This window comes from Furipterus horrens, unplaced genomic scaffold (assembly GCF_987537825.1).
Source record: "Furipterus horrens unplaced genomic scaffold, mFurHor1.1.pri manual_scaffold_4, whole genome shotgun sequence".
Classification (NCBI taxonomy): domain Eukaryota; kingdom Metazoa; phylum Chordata; class Mammalia; order Chiroptera; family Furipteridae; genus Furipterus; species Furipterus horrens.
In genome coordinates, this window is record NW_028327174.1 from 202,557,341 (window position 1) to 202,581,117 (window position 23,777).

At 59.8% G+C, this 23,777-nt stretch overlaps 1 protein-coding gene across 1 annotated transcript; it reads right to left on the reverse strand.

Annotated features, from left to right (window-relative positions):
- Positions 1-1,650: 1,650 nt before the first annotated feature.
- UBAC1 (UBA domain containing 1) lies at positions 1,651-19,618 on the reverse strand. Its single transcript, XM_090274959.1, has 10 exons — positions 19,382-19,618; positions 15,507-15,627; positions 14,637-14,710; positions 10,898-11,005; positions 9,811-9,913; positions 9,463-9,571; positions 8,705-8,924; positions 7,026-7,112; positions 6,055-6,193; positions 1,651-2,253 (listed from the first exon to the last, which is right to left on the reverse strand). The coding sequence occupies exons 1-10, from the start codon at positions 19,517-19,519 to the stop codon at positions 2,138-2,140; spliced, it is 1,215 nt and encodes a 404-aa protein (XP_090131085.1). The 5' UTR covers positions 19,520-19,618; the 3' UTR covers positions 1,651-2,137.
- Between the last annotated feature and the right edge of the window lie 4,159 nt (positions 19,619-23,777).

Consider the following 23,777-nt stretch of genomic DNA (forward strand, 5'->3'; position numbering starts at 1 on the left):
CCCTCAGGTTCCTGGGGATGGGTGAGCCCAGGACTTCCCTGTGGTTCCCCCTGAGCTCCTCTCTGAGACAAGCATGGGCTCCTCCCACTGGACCCCCAGCCTGCGCTGTCCTCGTGCTGCTGGCTTCCCGTCCTGCACCACTGGGCGGCTGGCCACTGGGCAACGGGGTAGACGCGACTTCCCGCCAGAGCTCCACGCCGGCCCTGGACTCCAGTCCCCATGGCAGGATGGGAAGGGGCAGATGGGACACCGCCAAGTGGGTGTTGGCATGTGTGTCAAGCCTCCATCACCCCAGACCCAACGCCAGGGTCTCCCAGCCCTGTGGTCAAGGCCAGAACTTTCTGGAACACTCTGGCCAGATTACCCCAGGATCTCACACCCAGCTGCCCCTGGAACACAAGTGACTTGGGCAGAACTGCTCACTGTGTCCCCTTCTTTGGGACCCTCTGAATTTTGGAGGCAAAATACTGGGGCAGACGCTGCCACTTCTTTGGGGCCCATTTGCTTAAAATAGCCCGTTCCCGTGGGGACAGTGTGCAGGGAGGGCCACACTGGGGGACATTCCGACGGCTGCCAGGCCACAAACCCCGCATCGCCCACTGGCACTTCGAGAGGATGGCAGATGACAATGTGGAGGGGAGAGGGCGCGGTTCCAGGTCTGAGTGCCAGCTGGCAGCTCCCAAGTCCTTGGGCGGGCACAGGAAAGAAAAGCCGGGTGGCCGCCATGGGGGCTGCCAGGGGCTCTGTGCATCATATCTGGGGGGGCTGGCCCCCAAGGCCAGGAACTTGTCTCCAGGTGTGTGGAAGATACAGTTTCTCCAACTGAAGCCAACAACCCTGGACGCAGCTGACCTGAGCACCCACATGCCAGTCTCACTGGGGGACCAGGCCAGCCCCGTGTCCCCAGCAGACTTGCTTCTCCAGAGTCAGAAACGCAGGGGCCCTGTGGGAGCAGCACCCCCAGCAGGACGGTGCCCTGAAGAGGAAACAGGGACCCCCGCAGATCATGGCACGCCACAGCTTCAGGGGCCTTTCTGTCTTCATAAGGCTGAAACATGAATCACGACCTTTAAAAATTACTTTAGTATTTCTGTCCAGAAGTTTTAAATCTGAATCTCAAGAACAATGGAAAAACCTTAATCAGGGCAAAGCAGCATTTTCCTCCAACGCCCTCACTCCGCTGAGGGGGGCGAGCACTGAGCTCGGGGACGCTGTGGTCCCCGCACCTGCTCCCGGCAGGCGGCCCAGCAAACTCAGGGGCAGGGCAGGCAGGTGCGGCTGCTTCCCAAGAGAAGCTTAAAAAACCCGCAACTGACAACCAGCTCCTTTAGGTGATAAATAATGAGCAGAAGGCCAAAAACGGGGGGTTATGGCTAGCTTGCTTTCCCACTCTAAATCACGAGTAGTTTTTTTTAAAAGCAGCCAGAGGCAGGTGGGGCGGTCTGGCGGTGCTCCAACTCGGCCACGGGAGACGCGGGAGGGGGTGCCTGCTCCAGTCGCTGTCCCTCCACCCAACGAGAACACACACTTGTGCCAACCCAACGCTGGCCTGGTGGCGGCACGCGCCCAGGTGAGCCGCGAGCATGCTGACTTTACTCAGAACGCAAACATTTACTCTGTTGGCATTAGAATAGTAATCACGCTGCCAGAGAAGATAGGAAAGGGGCATTTATTTATGGAAGAAAAGTCATCTGTGAACCCTCTACTTGACCGAGTGTGCTTGATGTTAACACTGCGGATGGGAACATGCCGTCTTCCAATAGCAAGTGACTTTACGAGCAGCGCCTATGGTTCCATTCAAGCAGCGTTTGCAGAGCCCAGAGGGACCACAGAGGGGCGGCCACCCTCCCCACAGGCCCTGTGTGTAAACACTGTCGGAGGCCGGGCCGCACCTGGCACACCGCCGCGGACAAGTGTCTAAGCAGGAGGATGGAAGCAGGACAATCAGGGCCGGGCCCGGGGCTCGGGGCTGGGGCCTGGGCAGGATCCCCTCCAGCCCTGGCCTGTCCCCTCCTCAGCCCAGGGGAGCTGGGGCATCTTCACACTGTCCCCACAACTGGATGAGAATGAGGAGGGCCCGTCCAAGACCGACCCCCTCCCGGCGGGCCACTGGGGCAGCGGAGAGTACAGGCGCGGCCTACGTGCGGTTCATGGTCTGGAAGATTCTGGAGATCTGCAGCATGACTGGCCCTGTCTCTGGGTCGTTCATCCACTGGGTGCTGTTCAGTGGGTTCTCAAGCATGTCTTCAAATGCTGCGGAGAGAACACAGCCAGGCTGACTGAACCACCATGCCCTCCCCACACATATGTAACACATGTACACACACACATGCACGCAAACACAATGTATGCACACATATGCATGCACTCACACCTGCACAAAAGCACGTGTCCCGCACATAAGCACAGACATGTGCACGCACATTCACACATGTGCACACACCACACATACACATGTGCACGTTCACAGATGCATGTGCACAAAAGGTGCACACACTGTGCGCACGTATACAGGCCCTGGAGAAACTTTCCATAGAAGCGAGCCCAGGCAGCCCAGGTCACGCCAGATCCCTGCTAACCACAGCCCCCAATGTCTGGTCTGCTCAACCAATCAGTAGTTTTGCCCTGCCTGGTGGGGCTCAGTGGACTGAGCGCCGGCCTTCAAACCAAAAAGGTCTCCGGTTTGACTCCCACTCAGGGCACAGGCCTGGGTTGTGGGCCTGGTTCCCAGTTGCGAATGCGAGATGCAACCTATCGATGTATCTCACACATTGATGTTTCTCCCCCTCTCTTTCTCCGTCCCTTTCTCTCTCTAAAAATAAATACAATCTTACAAAAAAACTACTGAAACCAGTAGCTGTAAAACCAGAGGACAGTGTCTTCAGGTCTGCAGAGTGATGTGCCTGTACGTGTTCCCTGGCACACTGACTATGGAAAGCAATCTGGCAACAGCTATCAGGAATCTTAAAAATAGTCTGGCTGGTGACTCAGTAATTCCACTTCCAATCCTGCCCTAACAAAGTAATCAGATGCATAAAAAACTTAGGTATAAATGGACTCTTGCAAATACGATACTATCCAATTGGAAAACTCAAAATGTTCGATCTTAAGAACATAACTTCAAAATAAAACTCTAATTTTCTAAACCATTTTACAAAACTGTTTTCCCCCAAACCACAGGTTCATTCCAGCAAAAGCCCCACCAACCACGACGGCCTAGCTCGCGGGAAGGGTGGGTCTCACAGACCCTGTCACTCAGCCCACACTCCACCACCCAGGGCAAGTAGCCCTGTTTACAGGCTCCATGGAAAGCATGCCCTCAAGGGGGTCCCAGCGACTGAGGGTCACATAGGGCCTGAGAACCCGACCCTCCACAATCAGCAGGGTCCTCCTGATTAAAATCCTCCGAAAACCAGTCAAAAACATCAGAAAGCACACCCAGAAAGACAGCCTGGCACAGAGGAGAACACATCGCGTGTGTCGCGAGGTAAGAAGGGCAGTTCCAGAGCCAGGGCTGGGAACACGCCTCGCTTCCTCCCAGCAAATGGCAAAACCACCCCAGAAGGGGAAGGAGCTGAACAGAGACATGAAAAGGGAGTTCAGAATGAAAAACCACATGGGAGCATACATATTTGAGGAAGGACTTTCTTCTGCAGGTCTTACCTGGTGGATTTTGAAAAAGTGTCACACAAAATGAAAGGGCAAATAAAGTCTGCAATGACCAGCAAGGGACAGACAGGTCCCCTTCACTTGGAAGAGCTACCAACAAAGCTCTCCCGTTAGAATCGCCACGGAGACATGGCTGGGACGCACGGAGGCATGTGTGGCAGAGGAGTGCATGGGCCAGCACAAATGTATCCAATGTGCCAAGACAAGGACAGCAGGACATGCTGTGCGTGCCATGAGGACAGTGCGCTATGGGGTGTCATCAGAGCGGGAAACGCCCCACGCTGTGACCCGGTCACCTGACTTCAAGCCCCTCCCCCGGGAGACGCGAGCTGAGCCCAGAGCGGGGCAAAGAGGGCGTTGCAGCAGCAGGTCTGAGAGCAACAACAGAAAGAAACCCACTTAATGACCAGACACAGGGCAGCAGCAGGCGCTAACCCACTGTCAGCTCGTCCACAGAATGAAACAGCTGCCCCAATAAAAACTCATTTTCAAGGCGACAAGGACAGAAGGCGAGGCTCCCAGCCCGCTGTTAGAACAGGAGGCACATGAACATCACGAGACCCCCTGATGCGGGGAGAGGCAGCGTCTCCTTGCTTCTTCGTTCTTCCCTGCATTTCCCAAACTTCCCGTAACGAGCGTTTTACTTCCCCTAAAATGATAACGGTCATTTGAAGAAGCATCAGACCGTCTGAACAGGAGCCTGAGGGAGATATGACAGCAGGGCCAGGCGGGGCCCTGGCACAGACGGGCCGTCCTCTCTGGGCGGGGCAGCAGGACTGGCAGGCAGGGCTCCAGGAGGTGACCGCCCGTGCCCAAAAGCCTGCTGTGCTGCCACCGGCGGTGGAGTCCTCGGAGCAGGTCCACGGACCCTGAGTCCCCCCAGGCACAGCGACAGGGTGGCGGCCAGGCGGGAAAGGCGGGAACACTGACGTGTGTTCAGGAGTCAGAACTCCGCGTCTGAACTGGAGGGAAAAGGGAACTTCCTTGATCTGACCAAACATATCATCAAAAATTTAAAAAGACCGAGAGGCCATCGCAATCTCAGCGGCTAAGTAGTCAGACAGCCCCGCAGAAGAGGCCTGGGGCAGACCCCAGGCAGCGGGTCAGTAAGGACAGGGAGCCGGGGATGCTTGGGCGGAAGGGGCCATGGGACCCAGTACAAAGCGTTGAAGCAAACTCAGTGAGACGTGTCCCCAAGCGCAGGGTCTGCGCACAGAGAAAAGCCCGCCCTTGCCGCACCCGCCCCTTTCCTACCCTGGGCCCGCAGGGTGCTCACGTAGTCACATCATAAATGACACACAGATACAGTCAAGTGCATCAGACACAGGGGCTCTGCTCACTGAAGGAACGAAGAGGTCAGAGGCTGGGAACGGCGCGCACAGCACAAGGAGCGGGGAGAGGCCCGCGTCCTGCACGTGAGGAGCGCGCGGGACAGAGGAGCACGACGCCCTGACCGAGAAAGAGGCCGAGAGCCAAGCCGCGCGCCTGGGAGGCCGGCCTCCCGAAGGGCTCGGCCCTGAGGACCAGGGAGGTGGCCCTGCACACAAACACCTGTGCCTGCCGTGCGGAGGTGCCCTCCCCTGGGAGCGACAGGGGCTCCGAGAGCCGCGCCCCCTCACGGAACACAGGCCCTGTGCACACCCAGCCGGCGCCTGCAGCCCGGCCCTGCCACCTGCCTGGAGACCCTTGTGTGTGCACTGGGGGCGAGCGTGAGGATGACCAGAGCAGCACCGTGCGTGAGGGAACAGAGCAGACCTGCTGGCACCCTAGGACAGCCACGTCACAGAAGCCGGCCCCGCACGGTCCCGCCCACAGAGACAGGCAGGAAGTCCCTGCACACGCACAGCGGTCACCAGGCAGCAAAGGAACAAGGAACACTCGGACTCCGGGCCCTCAGGAGGGAGGGAGGCGGGCGGGACGGTCAGGGCACCCAGGGTGCTAGAGAGCTCCCGCCTTTTTAAATACTACTTTAAAGAAAAAAGCTGAATGGTAAGTGCATGCTTATTAATTTTACTACCATTCTGTGAAGTTACAAAAGTTGTACATCTTTTACATATTTCTGTACGTATGTTATATTTCACAGGCAGGAGAATGACAATGAAGTCCCCCTTGGGCAGCGTGGGCAACCTCGACCAGCCCTGCTCACGGGGTCTGCCTGCTGGGTGTGCCGCTCGCCCAGGCCGGCCTCCCTTGCCGTCGCTGGCTTATCGGGGCGCACGGGCCTCAGCACACAGCAGTCTGTGCGGCACGAGCACAGCCGGACTTACGGCCCCGCTGCGGCACGGGCAGGAGCCACGCAGAGGCGGCTCCCGGCAGTGCTATCTCTCAGGAACATCTGCGTCCTCTGGGCAGGCCCCGGGGGCAGTGGGGAGGAGGCACACGTACCGAGTAGTGTTTTGGGGTTGGTGAGGCCCAGCTGCACGACAGGGTTATCCAGGATGGCTTGGAAGAGCGGGCTGTCGGGGTCGATGCCCGTGTCCAGCTCCTCGGGGGAAGGCTTGCGGTCCCCCAGCAGCCACTCACACTGCAATGCAAGAGCAGCAGGTGGTCAGTTCCCCTGGGCCCATCGCCAGCACTGAACACGGCGCCACCCTAACTGGGAAGGACCATAACACAAGCAAAGCCACCCGGACTCGGGGGTTATGACAGGCCACCAAGGAAGGGCGCGCCAGGCCACCTGGTTTTCTCGGCACTGCAGCTCATCCCGTCACCGAGCAAGGTGCCGGCACGACCCGCCCAGCGTGCTGGGAGAACTAAGTAAAGCACAGGCACTGGCTTTGTCCCGGGAAGGAGCCCTGGGCGTGAGAGTTCCCACGGAGGCTCGTCAGTGCGTCCGGAGACGTCTGAGGCACAGCCATGTGGTCTGGCTCCTGGGACCGCTGCTCTGTCATCACGAAGGGACATGGCCAGCCCACCCGAGTACACCCCCCCCCCCCAGCAGTGCCATCAGCAGCCAGTGTGTGTGCAGAGTGAGACTCCACCTAAGGACTCGTCTGACAAAGTAAATGAATTAGACACACGGAGACTATGTGCTTTTCGGAAAGAGCCCAAAATGTTCTCAGTATTTGAAAAAGTTTATAGAATTTAAACCATCTACCCACTGTTTTACTTCAAAAGGAAAACAGTGACCTGTGAGTCACCCACAAACAGAACAGCCACCCCGCCTGTGAGCGTCACCTGCACACAGAATAGCTGCCCCTACCTGAGTGTCACCCACACCAAACAGCCATCCCACCAGTGAGCGTCACCCTCACACAAGGCCATCCTGCCTGTGAGTGTCACCCGCACACAGAACACCCGCCCCGCTGTGTGGCGAGGACGACGTCACTGCTCAGACAGCCCGGCCGGGTACTCACGGCGGCGTTCTGCTGGTTGTTGTTCACTCTCAGGGCGTCTATCACCTCCTTCTCGTCGAACCCCATCTCCATCAGGGAGATGACGGCCTAAAGGGGAAGCCACAGGCCCCTTACCGCTGCGCACCGGGACGCGGCAGCACAGCCCAGGAGCCGGCAGCTCCCGGGAGTCGGGCTCCGGTTCGAGAGCACAAGTGGCAGAGGGGCTGTAAGTCAGCGCCACTGGAAGGTCTATGTCACAGCTGTCCCCTCAAAGGTTTCCTGAACCCTCGAGGGACTCAGCCAGGGAGGTGGGGGGTGCTCCTGCCCCAGGCGAGACCAGACCAGGAGGGCGGGGGACGCAGCGCCCTACAGCGCCAGAGGCGGCCGGCCTCGCGCCGGGCCCTGTGGGTCCGTCCCGTGGCTGCCTAGACAGACCGTCCTCACAGCCCACACAGGCTTACCCCAGGGACCCTGCCGCCGGCAGGAGCGGCATTAGAGAAAGGTCATGTGAGCAAACCCAACTTCAGCGCAGACAGAATGTCACTGCCGCTTGTGAAAAAGGAGGTTTTCTTCACATTTTATCTTTAACTAAAAGGAGATTAAAATTAATTTTCGTATCTCATATTTAAAATTTAAGCTTTCATACATTAAAACATATGCTGTCGTGAGAGGGAACAACGGCCAAACAGTCCTTTTGCTTTCTGGATGTACGTTTTCACTTCGTTCTTGACTGTGACCCTACAATCTTTAAGAGGCTCAACTGAGCCCTGGCCAGAGAGGCTCAGTTAGTTGGAGCACCGTCCCATAAGCCAAAAGGCCGCAGTGCAGTCCCAGGTCAGGGCGCGTAGGAGAGGCAGCCCGGACCCCGAGAAGAGCTGTGCCTGCCAGAGAAGAGGAGCTGGACTCCGCATGCGCCTCTGCAGCAAGGGGGCCGCCCGAAGGGGGCTCAGACCGCTTCGGGGCCCAGCAGCCCCGTGCGGGTGACCTACGCAGAGGGGGCCCCTGGCCGCAGGCCCCGCCAACCTGCAGGGAACAGCTGAGTCACCCGAGGAGGGCGCCGCACAAGCGGGCCTGTGGGCATCCCACGGAACCACGAGCCGCAGGCGAGCTGAGGCAGAGCCCCACGTGGTGAGCTGCGCCCGCCAGGGCCAAAGCTGACACTCCCGCAATGCAGAGCGGGCCCTCCAGTGAGGACCGTGTCCGGGGGGGCACGCCGCCTCTTAAAGGGACAGAGCTGGGAACATGGGGTGCCCAGCACCAGAAATGCAGTAATGCCAAGAGCCGGCGTGTACAGCCAGAGGGGTCCGAGACCTCAGGTCCCTCCTCTCGCAGACCCCACGCCACCACCTCCACCCCCACCAGGCAATGCCACAGAGTGCAGGACCCCGGCTCTGGGTGGTGCCCCCAGGAACCCCCACAGCTCATGGCTACTTGCAGCACGACAAGAACCTGCTGTGAGTTTTTCAGCAGATGACAGATGTGTCAACTACCTGTTCAGAGGCCAACACAGCCGCCTGGACTCAGGCGCTGAGAGCCCAAATCTGAACGCTGGGAGCGCGGGTCTGCCCCCAGGCCTCACCGAGCTTTCCTGCCCCCAGGCCGCCAGCGCGGCCCGAGGTCAGTGCCATGGCTCAGGAAATGCAGCTGTAAGTAGGGAAAGGGCGGGTCCACCTGGCTGTACCCATGTCCCCTGAACGCACCCGACTATCAGCCCGAAATGCCCTTTTCCTTCGGATCTTCTTGAAGATCTCTGTTAGCTCATCTCTGGCCTCCTCGTCGCCCTCGCTGGAGCCAGCAGCAGCCTCGGCCGGAGCTTCGGCCGCTGCCTCGCTGGGCGAGGCCTGGCCCGGGAGAGGTGTGTCTATGGCGGGGTCATCCGCGTGCTCGATCAGCCACTCCATGGCCTGAGGCACCGACATGCTGAAAGGCAACAGGAGACTCTCCAGCCCTCCCAGTCATCACTGAGGGCCTTTTAGTCCCTTCGCAACCCCCAGGAACGCCGCTGTGATTGTAATGACTGCTCTAGCACGAGCTGCTGACCCCCCGCAACGAGAACCCCCACACAGGTACGTGGGACGCTCGGGCCCTTGCCCCAAACTGCGCCGAGGCTGTGGCCAGCGCTGCAACCCTCTTCGTCAGCGAAGGAAACCCGACAGTGAGTGACACGAGTGAGCTCGGAACAACAGCGAGCACGTGGCCCACGGCCCAGCACAGGGCCCGGGAGGGTCTGCCCGCCCCCAGGGAGAGCAAGAGCAGGCCGGCCCCCGCGCCCCGCGCCCCGCGGTGCTCGGTCCAGGTACCGTGGGGACTTGCGTCAAAAGCACGGCTTTAAAATAACTCCCACAGCAGAAACGATTCAATCGGGGGGTGCGGGGCGGAGGGGTGCCCCCTGCAGGGGAGACCCGTGAGACCAGGCCCCGGCCCCCGCACCCGCGCCCGCAGGGGCAGCCCGACGTACTGGTTCAGCCGCAGCGCCTTCGCGGCCCTGCTCTCCGGGAAGCCCATCTCCGTGAGCTGCCGCAGGGCCGTCTCGTCCACCCGCTCGTCCTCGTCCTCGTCCAGCATCGCTGTGGGGGAGACACGTGGCGGTGAGGGGCCCTGGCCGGGGCGCCCGCGCAGGGTGCGTCCTCGGGCTTGTGGAGCTCCAGGGCCCCGTCCGAGCGCCAGGGGTTCGGGCGACTCTGTGGACCCACCGCAAACCGGAGGCACAGGCGGCCGCCCTCGTACCAGCAGGACCCGGGGCTGGGCCGTCGCGAGCCCGCGTCCTGAGAGCGGAAATCCACGGCGCTCCCGGACACACACGTACCATTGGCCTTGGTAAACAGTTCCACGGCGCCGGGGCTCAGTGCCAGCAGCTTCTGGGCCACCTCGATGAGGGACAGGAGGATCTTCCGGAGCTCTGTCTGGAACTGCGGGGGAGGGGAAAGGGCCTCACGTCACCAAGTGCCCCTCAGGTGCCCGGGGGCCTGCGGCCACGGCCCGTGCTGACCCCCAGGACAGTGAGCGGGCCGCGTGCTGTTCACGCGAGAACAGCACATCAGCCAAGGAGGGGGCGGGGATGGGGGGCCCACGCACACCCCCGGAGGGCCGAGCAGAGTGGCACCAGGCTGCGCACGCAGCCTCGCAGCTGGTGACAGAGCACACCGGTGACACCACCCGGCCCCGCCGAGGAGACAGGCTGTTCTCGGGCCCCAGACACAGCCTCCCCTGCCCCGGCTGCAGGTGACTCTGAGCAGCACCCGCTGCAGCCAGTCCAGCCTCTCGACCAGAGAGGAGGGGCGGCTGGGGACAGAATCACAACGGCGCTCGCCTGGCCCTGTGCCATGGATGGGGCTGGGAATCGGCTGTCCCCTGACCCACGACCAGCCTCAGCCATCGCGTGAGAGACACCACATGGGGACAAACACACCCAGGCAGGGGACAGGCGTGGCTCCAGAGTTCAGGGCCCCCGTCACCATGGGAATCCCTGGAAGTGACCCCAGAAGAGGACTGCTGCCACGCTGGGGCCAGGCTCACGGCAGCCCTTAGAGGAGACGGACACCGACAAAGGGCGGCGGTGCCCTGTCCTGCGCAGCAAGGGCACCGAGTGCAGGCACGTCCCCGGGGGCTCTGGGAACGCTCTGCCCCTTCACGCACGGCTTTCCAAGCAACGTAACTAAGGGCTCATCAGATGTCTACCCGGGTTCCCGTCAAACTTGGGACAAAAGACTGATGTCCCAAAAGCATCTCTCCTTCCGCTCCTGCCTTCAGATGTCTTTTAAAACTTTTTACTTCAAGAAAAATTTAGGTTTATAGGAAAGTTTCAAAAAGCACACAGAGTCCCAGTTCCCCTCTCACCCAGCCTCCCAGGACTTCCGAGAACGGCTAGGCCGCCCCCCGCGGGGCGCACTCACGTCTCTCACGCCGGTCTGCACCGCGGCCCGGTCCATGTTGCAGGCGGGCAGGCTGGCGGTGGCTCGGACTATGGCGTCTCGGCCCGGGGCTTTCTGCTCTTGTTCTTTCTACACGGAAACGTGATCAGAGTGAGGCGTGAACACAGGAGTGACAAACGGCAGTTCTGTAAGTCAATCACACAGCACTCCGACCCGGGACAAAGTCGGTCCTCTCTGGGAGCTGGGTGTGAGGGGACAGTTCCAGAGGGTTCTCCGCACGCCCCCCGCAGCACCAGACAGGCTGCTCGGGACCTCCACCACTGTAACTAGACCGTGGCGGTGCAGGACAGGGGACAGTGTGGACACTGTCCCTTGTGGCCACAGACGCCCATCCATCCCACAGGAGCCGCGGCTGGGCGGGGGCAAGGCCGACCCAGAGGAACACAGATGTGCAGTCACGCCCAGGGGGGTCAGAAGCCCCCCCCCAACTTGTCAGTAAAGGAATAAAAATGGCAGAAACTGACAAGAACAAAAGGGAGGGAGGGGAAACAAACCCAAGTGCGGGCACCAATTTCGAGACTGAGAGCGTGCAGAGGGAGCAGCCCGGGTGGGGCCCCCAGGCAGGAGCAGGGGATCTGGGGACCAGGGCGACGCCCGCTCAGCCAGCAACACCCCAGAGGAGGCCACCGTAGGAGCCCGCGCCAGGGAGCCGCAGCGCAGCAGAGGAGGCGCCGTCCTAACCCCGACCAGACCTGCGTCTGCGCGCCTGACTTTCAGGATGTGGCGGGAGGGCACCCTGGCCAGTGTCCGTCCCACAGTGAAGCCACCAGCGGCCCCACCGGCCAGTCAGAGAGCAGCCAACGAGCCCTGCAGGGCTTCTTGCGGGGAGGAGCCGCCAAGGAGCAGGGATGCAGGAAAGGCCTCCAGGGCAGAGACAGACGCCAAGTAACAGGTACAGGGAAGACACATGGGAGGGGGAGGGAGAGGCAGGGAGGGGAGAGCGTCCCCACCAGGAGCCCTGGCCCGCAGCAGAGGCAGGCGCACACAGCGGGCACTGAGAAGACCCAGACCAGAGAGCCCTCGGGAAGCGCAGGAGCTTTGCAGCCTGGCGAGAAAGGCACAGGAGTGGGGAGACAAGGTCAGAAGCAGCCCGACACCCACTGACAGTCATCCCAGGAGGAGTAAACAACCCTGAAAACTTCCAGACTCAGCCACGAGGCTCTCCAGCTTCCCCAGCCAGGCAGCCGCGACGTGTCAGGACTCCAAAGCGCATCAGGAGACCCTCAACAACCCCCGAGGGTGCGGGGAATGAGGGTCAGGGCCGCCCGCCCACCCACCCACCTGCCTGCCACCGGAACCTAGCCCCGTGGGCCCCCCCTACCGCCCATCTTCCTGTACGCAAGCGAGAGTCAGCCCCCAGTCCCGCCGCAGTCCTGCCTGCAGCCTCTGGGCTGTGCGCAGGCAGATCCACCCTGGGGGCTGGTCGCTTGAAGGAAAGGTGACGCTTGCTGGCCCTGACCGCCCTAATCAGGCTGGCCCTTCTGGCTGGAGGAACTGAACACAGGAGGAATTCTGTCCCCAGCTCTGAGGCTGCAGGGGGCGCGTGGCAAGGCACACAGTAGCCCCCAGGAGCTGAGCAGCCCTGGCTGATGGCCAGCAAGGAACCGGCACCTCAGCCCCTCCAATGCGGGGACCACGTTCTGCCAACCGCCTGGAAAAGCCCGAGCAGAGCCTCCCCCAGGCCTCCGGGGAGGAACGAAGACCAGCCAAGCCTGGACCTCTGCTCCTGAGACTCCTGTGTGACCACCAGTGACCTACCCAGACTGCTGATCTAACAGCCTGGGGGCTGCACTGTTCAGTCAGTCAGCCTGTGGCCATGTTCAGTGGCGACAGGACAGGTATGCAGAGCTGGAGGAGCCCGAGGCACTGACCCAGGAGCGGCTGAGGCAGGGAGCCCAGGCTGCCCAGGCCTGGAGGCGACTGGAGCACACGGACCTGGAGGGGGGCCTCCCGGGCAGTGCGACCTGGCAGCGCGACCTGGCAGTGCTTCGTACCTAGGACCCTGTTTTCAGAGGGATTTACCAATGCTGGGGAAGAATTTGAAAAAGATCAGCGATAAGCCTACAGAAATCAACTAAAAAGGAAGTTATTAAAAAAGGATAATCTTAGTACGCCTACTTAGAGCAGAAAACAAGACTTACACCATCGTACCGATGGAACTCTGAACTCTTCTTCAGCAGGCATCATGATCTAGCCCTTGTGGTGGGAGACGGGGGCGGGGGAGGGGGACTGTACCCAGATCATCTAGAAGCCAATAGCACGTAATACCGATTGTCCAAGAAACAAGGGTTCAGAAATCAGGAAGAGCCCTGGCTGGTGTGGCTCAGCGGCCTGAGCCCTGGCCTGTGGACTGAGCCCTGGCCTGCGAACTGAAAGGTTGCCTGTTCGATTCCTGGTCAGGGCACAGGCCTGGGTTGCGGACCAGGTCCCAGTTGGGGGCGTGCAAGAGGCAACCACACATTCATGTTTCTCTCTCTCTCTCTCTCCCTTGCCCTCTCTCTAAAAATAAATAATACAGATTTTAGAGAATCATTAAAAAAAAAAAGAAATCAGGAAGAGTTAGGAAACAGTAACAAGAAGTCTGCGGAGTGCTTGCCTTTAGGGTGCCTGATGCCGGTGGGACAGGAGGCTACCCGGTTTTATTCAAAGACTTACAGTGTTCCTGGGCTTTTTAAATACAGGTGTTGCTTCCACTTAGAATTAATAATTCACAAAAACAGGCCTTAACCTCTCACGACGTTCATTCTGCAAACACGTGCAGAGAGGGGGCTGCCAGTGGCAGAGAGCCTGGCAGAGGTCGAGAACAGCCGTCCCACCCAGCAGCTCCCAGCAGCTCCCGGAGGCGCCGGCCTCAGCGGCAGGCAGAGAGGCAGCCCCCGCCCCTCCCCGCCCCGCACCAGAAGGGACCTGCAGCAGTCCTGGCACTCTCGGCCCAGCCCAGGGGAGCGGGCCTGCTTTCTCTGGGCGAGCGCTCTCCCAAGCACTTTAGAGCATGAATAAGAAACTTTACACGAAGATGAGAAAAAGTTGTAAAATCAATGTGGCTCCCCCTTGAAAACAGCACACTTGGCCCTGGGACCGGACGTGAAACCAGAAACGGGCCTGTGGACAGAGCGCCACTGGGCTCACAGCCCCTACACCCAGCTTTTGTGGCAGCCGCGGCACACACGCTGACTCCAACTTCCAGTGGGAAGGCGCAGGTGAACGCGAAGCCCAGGGACCCCGATTCTGCCGCGCGAGATGCAGAACAGACAAGCTGCCAGGCTCTCCAGGGACTCACGCAGGGCAAGCCGACACGCACCCCAGGCCCCCTGGGTGAGGGGCGAGCGTGCCCCTTGCTACCCCCCACGTGTGCACTCCTTGTGTGGGGCGGTTGTCAGCGGCGTCCTGAGCTTCTGCCCACAGGGGTTCGGGGGCACACACAGTGGGTGTGCGGGGGCACGGCACGCAGGCCCTACAATGACAATGCCTGCACGCTCCTCTCTGCCCAGCCCTAAACACAGAGCCAGGTTTTCCAGGACTGGTCACATGGCCAGCACCCAGGATAGGCATCAATCACCCGGCTCAGCCGAGACAGAAAACCCCTTGTGCCCACATCTCCTGTGTGAACAACCAGCACACAGAACGCTTGTCTCCGAAGGTCTTAAATGGGGGAGCCTTTTACTAACAAAGATCTCCAGTTCTGAACTTTGAGACTCACCTTTTCTTCTGCTGAGACATCAGCCATCTTAGGAAGTGGAGACGGAGCACGCTTTTTTATCAGCAACAAGACGTCTAGAAAAAAAAAGTCCATCCAGCTGGTTATGTCCACAAAACAGCAGGGTGAGCCCAGGACAGAAAAGCAGGGGCTCCCTGGGGTGCCTCCCGAACTGGGCACCTCTGCAAGCCCATCTTCCCTCCGTGTTTAAGCCTGCATGCCCTGGCTCACATACAGGCTCCGGGCTGGGCTGGAACCAGTGATGGGTCACCAGAGGTGGCCAGTGGCCCAGAAGGCACACATAAGCCCTGCCCTGACAACTGTGCAGAAAACTGGTGGAAATCCTGCAGAAACGTTCCCATTTCAATGGGCCATTTGGAAGTCTGTGAGGTCGGAGGGGTGGGTAGCTCCAGCCCACAATGGGGTCAGCTACCCCCAGGTTCCAACACTTCTGATGTTTTCAAAACAGATCACTTAAGAGCATCCAGAATGAGCTGCGGAATACCAGGCATTCCTCCCCAAACACCTCAGACAGAAAACTGCGGGCGACTGGAGGGGCGTGTACAGGAGGGGCCCAAGACAGCTGCCACCGCCGGCCCCCGGCCCAGAACGAAGCCCAAGGCCCCTCTGGGGACCTGCACTTTGCTTGGAAACAGAATTAGAAATAAAGTTCTCGTGTGTTTTCTGAGATGGACGCTGCCTGTGAAGTTTCAGTCTCTGCTGGTTCCTCCGGCTCTTCGGCCTCACCACTGCGGCTCAGTGCCGAGAGAAGACCCGTTCCTCGCTCAGATCCCCCCTGAACACGGACGCACACGGAGGGTGCCTTTCCCCTGGGCCCGGCCCTGCTCCCACCGCTGCTCAGGAGGCTCTTACCGTGGTCTTGGATGTTCTCTTCCAAGATGGTTTTGGTATCACTCAGCACCCTCTCCGAAGCAGCATGTATTAATTTGTGGTGGGTTACACTTTTGGGGTCTTCCAAGCTTCCATGAGTACACTGGGGGAAACATCAAATATTTCGGGATAGAAAATAAATCGTAACAGAGAACCTGGTACCCCAAGCCACACCAGGAATTGAATGGCTTTCTCACTAGCTGAGAAATAAAGCACAAAGGAAATCAAAGCGCTGCGGCCGATGACAGAAGCCAGATGAAGCGCCACAACCCCCGTCCCCTAGGCCAGCGATCTGCCCCCCACCCTCCGAGGACTCCTGAGACAGGCTTGCAGCTTGACAGACACACCCTGCTGGTAATTAGTGGCAACCCAAACCAGTTCCCGCTAATCTGGAATGATCTGAAGAGGAATTTTAAAATGCAAATAGCAGGTCCCTTGCATCCTGGAAATCCGAAGACCGAAGTGTGATTTGTGTACTTGTTTTTTCTTTCTTGCACAGAAAGCGCGCGAGAGGAAGACAGCAAAGAGGGAAGGATGGTCTGCAGAGCGCAACGAACCGGGGCCTGGCCACTAAAACACCCACAAATCCCAGCAGGGACACCCTTAAGTCAGCTCAGCCCAACGATGGCCAGAGACCCCAAAACCACAAGCGCCGTTGGGGGGGCCTCTCCCAGGAGATCCGAGGTGAGAGACGCACAGAGCACCTCACTGACCAGGGCCTGGGACCCCAGACCACAGCAGGGGGGACAGGACCCGCTGAAGTCCTCCCCCACATGGGGAAGGCCCTGGAGGCAGCACAGGCAGCAGGGCGCCCCCAAGGCACACACACCCCTTGCCCTCCCTGCGCCCTGAAGCCACCCGCTCCCAGATCCCGTGCCACCGTGACACGAACCATCGCTGCCCTGGGGGACAGACTCCTGCCCAGGTACAGAGACTTGGGAGCACACCTGCCGGGCGATGCCTCCAGGCACGTCCTGTGCCAATAGAGCGGCACCCACGGGGTCCACTGCAGCCCTTCCCATGAGCCAGTACCTGGGCTGGGCAAAGCAGGGCGCACCTGGACACTGCAGGTAAGACCCACGGACGTTTCTACAGCCTAGGCTGACGCCCTTCAGCTCCAAACGCAGAGGGAGCGTATCCCCAGTCAGATGGCAGCAGAATATGAGCATCTGGAAGCCGCAGCCCGGCTCTGCTCCCTGGGCACTCTGAGCACCAGCCGGGCGAGCGGGGAGCACTGTGCACGCCGGAGGGCAGCTGCGGCAGTGCTCAGGATGCACCCAGCCCCGGGGGCCTGGTGACCTTCCCGTGTTAGGCTGGACAGACCCCGTGCGGAGCTTCTTTCCATGGCTACAGCGGACGCTCAGAGACAGCAGAACGCACAACTGCTCACCAGAAAAGAAGAAAACCTCAGCACACACCTCACCTCTCAGCCCCGGCGTCTTAACGAGCAACTACAATGTGCAGTTACCTAACGCTTACACGAGGCAGGGGGTCGGGGCGGCTTCAGGGGCTGCCCCTACACGCTCACAACACCGCTGAGGCAGGCTGGGGGCGGGGGTCAGCCGCAGGAAGACACACAGCCACCGCTGACGGCGTGGAGAGCCGCCTGCCTCTTCCCCAGAATTCAGTGATGGCCCTGCTCCCAGAAACACTGGGTGTGCTTCTCCTGATTCCAAAACGTGCACACTAGTTCGTTTGACAAGTTCAGGACACAGTTTATGAGGCAGATTTTCCAAAACAATCCTCATACTGGTTCCTGGAAAAACCGTACTCTGCAGCACGTCACCCGTGCGCCAGGAGCAAAGGCACACATGTGAGCCACCCCGGGATGCACTGGGGCTTCACCCGGTCTCTGTCCTCGGCAGGAGGGTGGACAAACCCGGTACAGAACGCCCCACAGAGCCGATGGCCAGGAGGGAGGCTCTGACACCCACTGCTCCTGCTTCCTCCCCAGAACGGAGTTGGAGTTTCTTGGACACTTGGTGTAACTTGTCACTTGAAGATACACCTTCAAGTGACCTAAGAAATGCCCCCAAACATACTAGCAGGGACCACGTCACGGGCTGCAATGCCAGGGAGGTTTACAATGCACAGAAAGACCCCAGCACATCACAGGAGTCACTTTCTTAAAATCGTTAAGCTCCTAGTGACCTTGCATGAGATGGTTCCCTCTGTCCCTTCCTGTACCCCCAGGCGAGGGAGGCTAGAGGCCACCACGGTGGTCCCTGTTTGTGTAAAACCAGAGAGGGAGTCGCAGCAGTGGGGTGACCTTCTTTCAGAGTGATGGTGAGAAACCCTCCTTGATACAGAAGCACGGCCCAGGAGAGAGGAGACAGGAGGAAATGGGGACACCAGCTCAGCCGGCACCGGGGAGCGCTGGGAGGAGGAACATGAGCTCAGACGCACGGCCGCCCTGCCGCAGCAGCGTGACGTTCCGGGGCTGGTTTCCAGGGCGACGTTCCAGCGCACAACCTGAGAGTTCCCTCGCCGGCTAGGGCCTCTGAGGACGGGCACCGAGGCGGGGATGCCTCCTGCCGGCTCCGCGCTCAGGCCCCCGACTTATGCCCGCTCCCTGCGCGGGACACCTCCCGGGGCGCGGACCCTCCGTGCCTGCAGGGACTGCAGAGCGGAACAAGGTCTCGATTTAAAGTAGGATGACGCCCGAAAAACCCCCAAGGCTACGTCTCAGCACCGGCTGGGATACTGGCCCTCAAAAACAAAATAATTAGCATCAGGTTGAGCTGCCACGTTACCTCCGGGTCCACCGGACAGTTCTCATTCCCTGCTCCCCTCCGTGAAGTAACACCCTAAGTGAGTTAGAACAAACGCCCCGCGGGGTCCCTCACAGACGTCCCGGGTTCACCCCCAGACCCCGCCGGCGTCCCCGCAGTTCCGGACGCCGGTCTCTCCGTCTGCCCCCCTAACCCAGGCGTCCGTGTGGTCCGGCCCTGGGCACGTGAGCGCAAAGCCACACTCGGAGCGTCCTCCCTGGGGGCGGCGGGAGCCCCCCGACTTCTAGCCTAATGCTGTCCGGTGGTTACCGACAGGGGACACCACGCCCACGGGGTCAGAAGGAAAGGTCCCTGGCCGGCGTGGTCCCCAGGGGCGGGCTCCGGGGCCCGGGCCCCCGCGGCAGGACGCGTCCGCAGAACCGCGCTCACGGACGGACTCAGAACTGCCGGGGCAGCCACCCCCGCCGGGGAGCGCATCCTTGTCGCGCGCGCAGGTACGTGAGTGACCGCGGCCCCGCCCGGAACGCCGAGGCCTCTTTCGACCTAAACTCGGACAAGAACACAAGACGTCGCGCCAAGTGTAGGGTTTCCCGAGGCGGCGGGAGTCGCGGACAGATGTCACCCCGCCCGCCTGGGTCGAGAGGCTGAGCGATAACGCCTCGGGAACCAGCTCCGAGAAGGGGCGACCGGGGGCGCCAACGGCCCAGGGAGCGCGTCGCACGGACGAACTTGAAAGAGCGGCTCCGACGCCGAGGCCGCAGGGACGCCAGGCGCTGCCGTGGGCGAGTCCCGCCCGAGGCACAGGGGCCGGCGGGAAGCAGCCCCGAGGGGCGGCTCTGCAGGGCCCTTCCCCCCGCCGCACGGAGCCCGGCTTCTGGGGGAGCCGCTGGGAGGCCCGAACCTCACCCCGAAAGCAAGGAAGCGCCCACGCCGGGGACCCAGGAGGCCGGCTCCCCACGCGACCCCGACTCCGCCTGCCCCCGCGGGCGGTTCCCGAGCCGCCCGACCCCCTGGGCCGCAGACGGGAAGCGAGCGCACGCCCGCGAAGCGCTCAGCCTGGAGCCCGGGCCTGGGGGTCGGGAGGCGGGGAGGCCGGGAAGAGCGGGCGACGGCGGCGGGCCTTACGTGCTTGAGGCAGCGCTCCTTGAGCTGCTCCACGGACGTGTCCTCGGGCGCCTCCTCCAGCCACTCGGTGCCGTCGGACGCGCAGATGTGCAGCCGCAGCACCTTGCCCGCGAAGATCTTCTCTTCCTGCACGAACATCGCGCCGCCGCCGCCCGGGCCTGCGCCCGCCGCCCCGGCCCTGAAGGTCACCGGGCAGGCCGGGCGGGACGGGGGCGGGGCCAGGCCGACCGCGCGCTCGTTCGCGGGCCGCCGCCGCCCCGCCTCGGCTCCGGCCGCCCTCCCTCAAAGCCGCCTGAGCTGTCGCCTCGCCCCGCCGCCCAGCCGCCGGGGGCGCGCTGTCGCCTCTGCGCCGGAAGTGCGTCGCACGGCGCGCCCGGGCATGCCGGGAGGTGTGGTTCTCCAAGGGGGCCACGCCGGAAGTGCATCAGAGCGTGCGCCCGGAGCTCCCCGGGAGATGTAGTTCTCTTATCGCCCCTTTCCTCCCGCACCTGCCCACCGGCGCTTTGCAGCTCAGGTCCGCTAGCCACGCGGGACGTCGAGTTTGCCGGCCCGTTTTGAGAGGGACTCCAAGTGTAAACTACACACCGGACCTCCGAGAGTGAGCAGGAAAAAGCACTAAAATAATTCAATGTTTTAATGTTGACTATGTGTTGACAAAATAGTTTAGGTATAGTTGGTTAAGTAAAAGAGGATATCAAAATTGATTTCACCTGTTTATACTTTTTTAAAGAGGTGGCTTCCAGAAAATTTTACATTGTGTATGTGGCTGCTGTTGTGTTTCTTTTGCGGGGCACTGCTCACAGCAGAGTTTCTCAAAGTGTGGTCCCCAGACCGGCAGCAGCCCTGGGGACCTGTCAGCAGCATGGGGTCTCCCGCAGACCTGAACCTCCCCTCCCCGGCCTCCGCGCGGTTGCAGAGCCGCTGACTACACTCAGGCCAGCATGCGGGCATCGGGCATCGGAGAAAAGGAAGCTGCCCCCAGGCACTCAGCACACACACACTTCCTATGGGGTGACAAATATCAGTGCTGACGTTTGGGCCGGGGCCAGACCCAGACCACGTGACTGACCTGTACTCGCTCATTTTTTTCATTCAAAAAACCCTTACTGAGCCCCGGCCGTTGTGGTTCAGTGGGTTGGAGCGTCACCCTGTAGCGGAAGGGTTACAGGTTCGAGTCCTCGGGGTACAAACTTAGGTTGCAGGTTCAATCCCCAAGTCGGGCACCTATGATACCCCGTCCAGGTGCATGCGGGAGACAACCAACGGATGTTTCTCTCTCTCCCTTCCTCTGTCTCTCAAAGCAATGAAAAAGTGTCCTTGGGTGAGGGAAAAAAGACTTGACGGAGCAGAGATGCTGTTCTCAGAGGCAGGTGGTTTAGGTGGGGAGCCCGTCCCAGCATCCCGCACCTGCAGGCATTTACTCTTCACTCCGCTTGTACACACAGCCTCATACGATCATTCCGACAGGTCCAAATTCAGTTTGTCCAGTCCGGTGTTTACTAATCGCTGCCATGAGTAAGACCTGCCACTCTGAAAACATAGCCATGACTGAGGCTGGAGACCAGGATACCGTCCCCTGCCTGGGGCTCTGCAGGAGACGGAAGTGCTGGTTGTTAGTCTCATGGGCAGAGGAGACCCGGGGCGCGGTGTGGGGTGAGGTAAGTAAGAACAAAACCAAGAATGACGTGAATACTCCCAGCTTAGGTGACAGGGCATAGAGCCACACAGCGGTGCCACCAGCTCACAAGAGGACGAGGAGGTGGGGTGGGAAGTGTGCTGAGCTCAGTCCTGCCCGTGGTTACCTGCATGCGCAGGGGACATGCAAGTGGACGTTGCTGGGAGGCACCCGAATGCACAGCACTGGATCCAGGAGAGCTGGCAGGGCCCGCTGGTCCTGGCTGCCACCCGGCACCTACAGTCTCTGGGAAGAGCCTGAACTGCCCTGGGTGATGGCAGCCAAGGGGACAACCCCCTTTCCCACGATCTTCCCACCCCCACCAATTCAGCTCCTGGCTGGGAAGACTGGGGAGGGTCTCCCAGCAAAAGGGACTCCAAGTCTGGCCCAGAGGGCACCAGAGTGGTGTGTCCCAAACCCAACAGCAGCCGCCAGCGATTCCTCAAGGTGACCACAAGAGGGCAGGGGCGAGCCGCGGTCCTGCTGGGACCCGCAGGTGACAGGAGTGGGCTCCAAGCACCCACAGATCCTGCTAGGAGCCTGGGAGTGTGTATGCTGAACTCTGAGGACAGAGCAGCTCGGTCAGCACCCTCAGGGAAGAGAAGGTCATGGGCCTGGGCAGCGAAGGATGCCTAGGGGCCCACCAGGCATCAAGAGGAAGGAGGGGGGAGGTACTGGGGCATTCCAATAAGAGGAAGCAGCCCCACTATCCCTGTGGGTGCACTGGGGACCCCAGTTTGAAAAGCATGGCTCTGGACTTCCGGCCAAGATGGAGGCGTAGACGGACATGCTGCATCTCCCTCCACAACTGAGAAGGAAAACAACTACCTCAAGCTAGAGACAGCCAGAAGTTCCAGAAAATCAAGCTGCACGGAAGTCCAACAGACAAAGATATAAAAAAGAAATACTCACCCAGAGAGGTGGGAGGGGCAGGGCCGGGGCGGAGAGGACACGGTGTGGTGGCAGCAGTGGCAGCAGCGGCAGGCCGGCGGAAAGCGCAGTCACACGTTTTAAAAAGTCAGGAGGGACACCTGGGGAGTGCTCCCAGCACCAGACCAAACCAGACCGTACAGCTCACGGTCCCAGCCCCGGGGAAAATCAAGCCTCATTGCTTCTGACTGTGCAGACCAGTGGGGGTTGGAGCGGAGGCAGAAACTGCCGGTCTCTCAGCAGAGTCCGCTTGTTTAAAGGGCCCCCACGGTCCTAGAACATCCGCAGACCCACCCACTCTGGGAACGATGGCCAGGGCAGCAGCTAGAGGGGCGCCAGTCTGATGTGGAAGTGGGAGAGGTACCTGGAAAAGGGGCGAGTGCTGGGCAGGTGGCATTGTTCCCTCTCGGACCCTCCCCACTGTGAGAAACGCTCACAGTAAAAACCGGGACACAGGACTTGAGCAGAAAAGCGAGGCCTTTACTCACGAGTCTGCAGAGCCGGGCGCACCCTCACAGTCAGGAGAATGTGCGCACCAAGTAGACAAAGATGGCTGGTTTTATAGTCTTGGCTTCCCCACCCTGAAATTGTCACCCTAAAGTGAAATTGATTAGCTTCCTGGCCCTAAAGTGAGAGTGATTAGCTTCCCGCCCTAACGCAACTAGCTCCCCCTCCCCTCTCCTTCTCCCCCGTTTCTCCATTACTGGTTACTCTGGAGTTACAACCTAACGCAGTCATCTAAATGCCCCTATTATGATTTGTAAATATGCCAATGCTGTCAACTCCCCTCTCAGAAATCCTCTAATTATATTTGACCTTTGTTACTGCTGATTTTGTACTGGTTTGGGAGTCACTATTTACTTGTTTCCTGCACCACACGCAGCACAACGTGGTGAAGCGGGTCACCTGTACTGACAAATCCCTAAGATTCTGCCCCTTACAACGTAACAGGTGCGACAGCTCTAACTGGGACACGGAGGCAAACACACACAGGAGCCTGTCAAGATGAGGAGATAGAGAAGTGTGGCCCAGAAGGGGGAACAGATCAAGGTTCCAGTGGGAGAGCTGAGCAACGAGGAGGTAGTCAACCTCACAGACTCAGAGTTCAAAACACTGGTGATAAAGATGCTCACAGGTTGACAGATATGCTTGAGTACAGCAAACACATAAGGGAAGAAGTGAAGGCTATGCTAAGTGAAACAAAGGAGAACCCACACAAAACCGATGGTGAAGGGAAGGAAACAGGGGTTCAGATCAATGATTTGGAACATAAGGAAGGAAAAAACAGTCAACCAGTACAGAATGAGGAAGAATTTTTAAAAATGAGGAAAACTTCCCAAATTTTGTGAAGGAGATGAACATACAGGTCCGGGAAGCACGAGGGATCCTAGGCGAGCTGGACCCAGAGAGGACCACACCAGGACGCATCATGACTGAGATGCCAAAGGTGAAAGATAAAGACAGAGTCCTGGGGGCAGCAAGAGAGAGGTAGAGAGTTGCCTATAGGGGGGTGCCTATAGGACTATCAGCTGATTACTCAGAGGACACTTTGCAGGCAGGAAGGGACTGGCAAGCAGTATTCAATGTGATGAAAAGCAACCTACAACCAAGATTACTCTATCCAGCAAGGCTATCATTTGGAATGGAAGGGCAGATGAAGTGCTACCAAGGAGTTCATCATCACCAAGCCATTATTATACGAAATGTCAAAGGGACTTCCTTAAGAAAAAGAAGATCAAAACTATGAACACTAAAATGACAGCAAACTCACAACTATCAATAACTGAATCT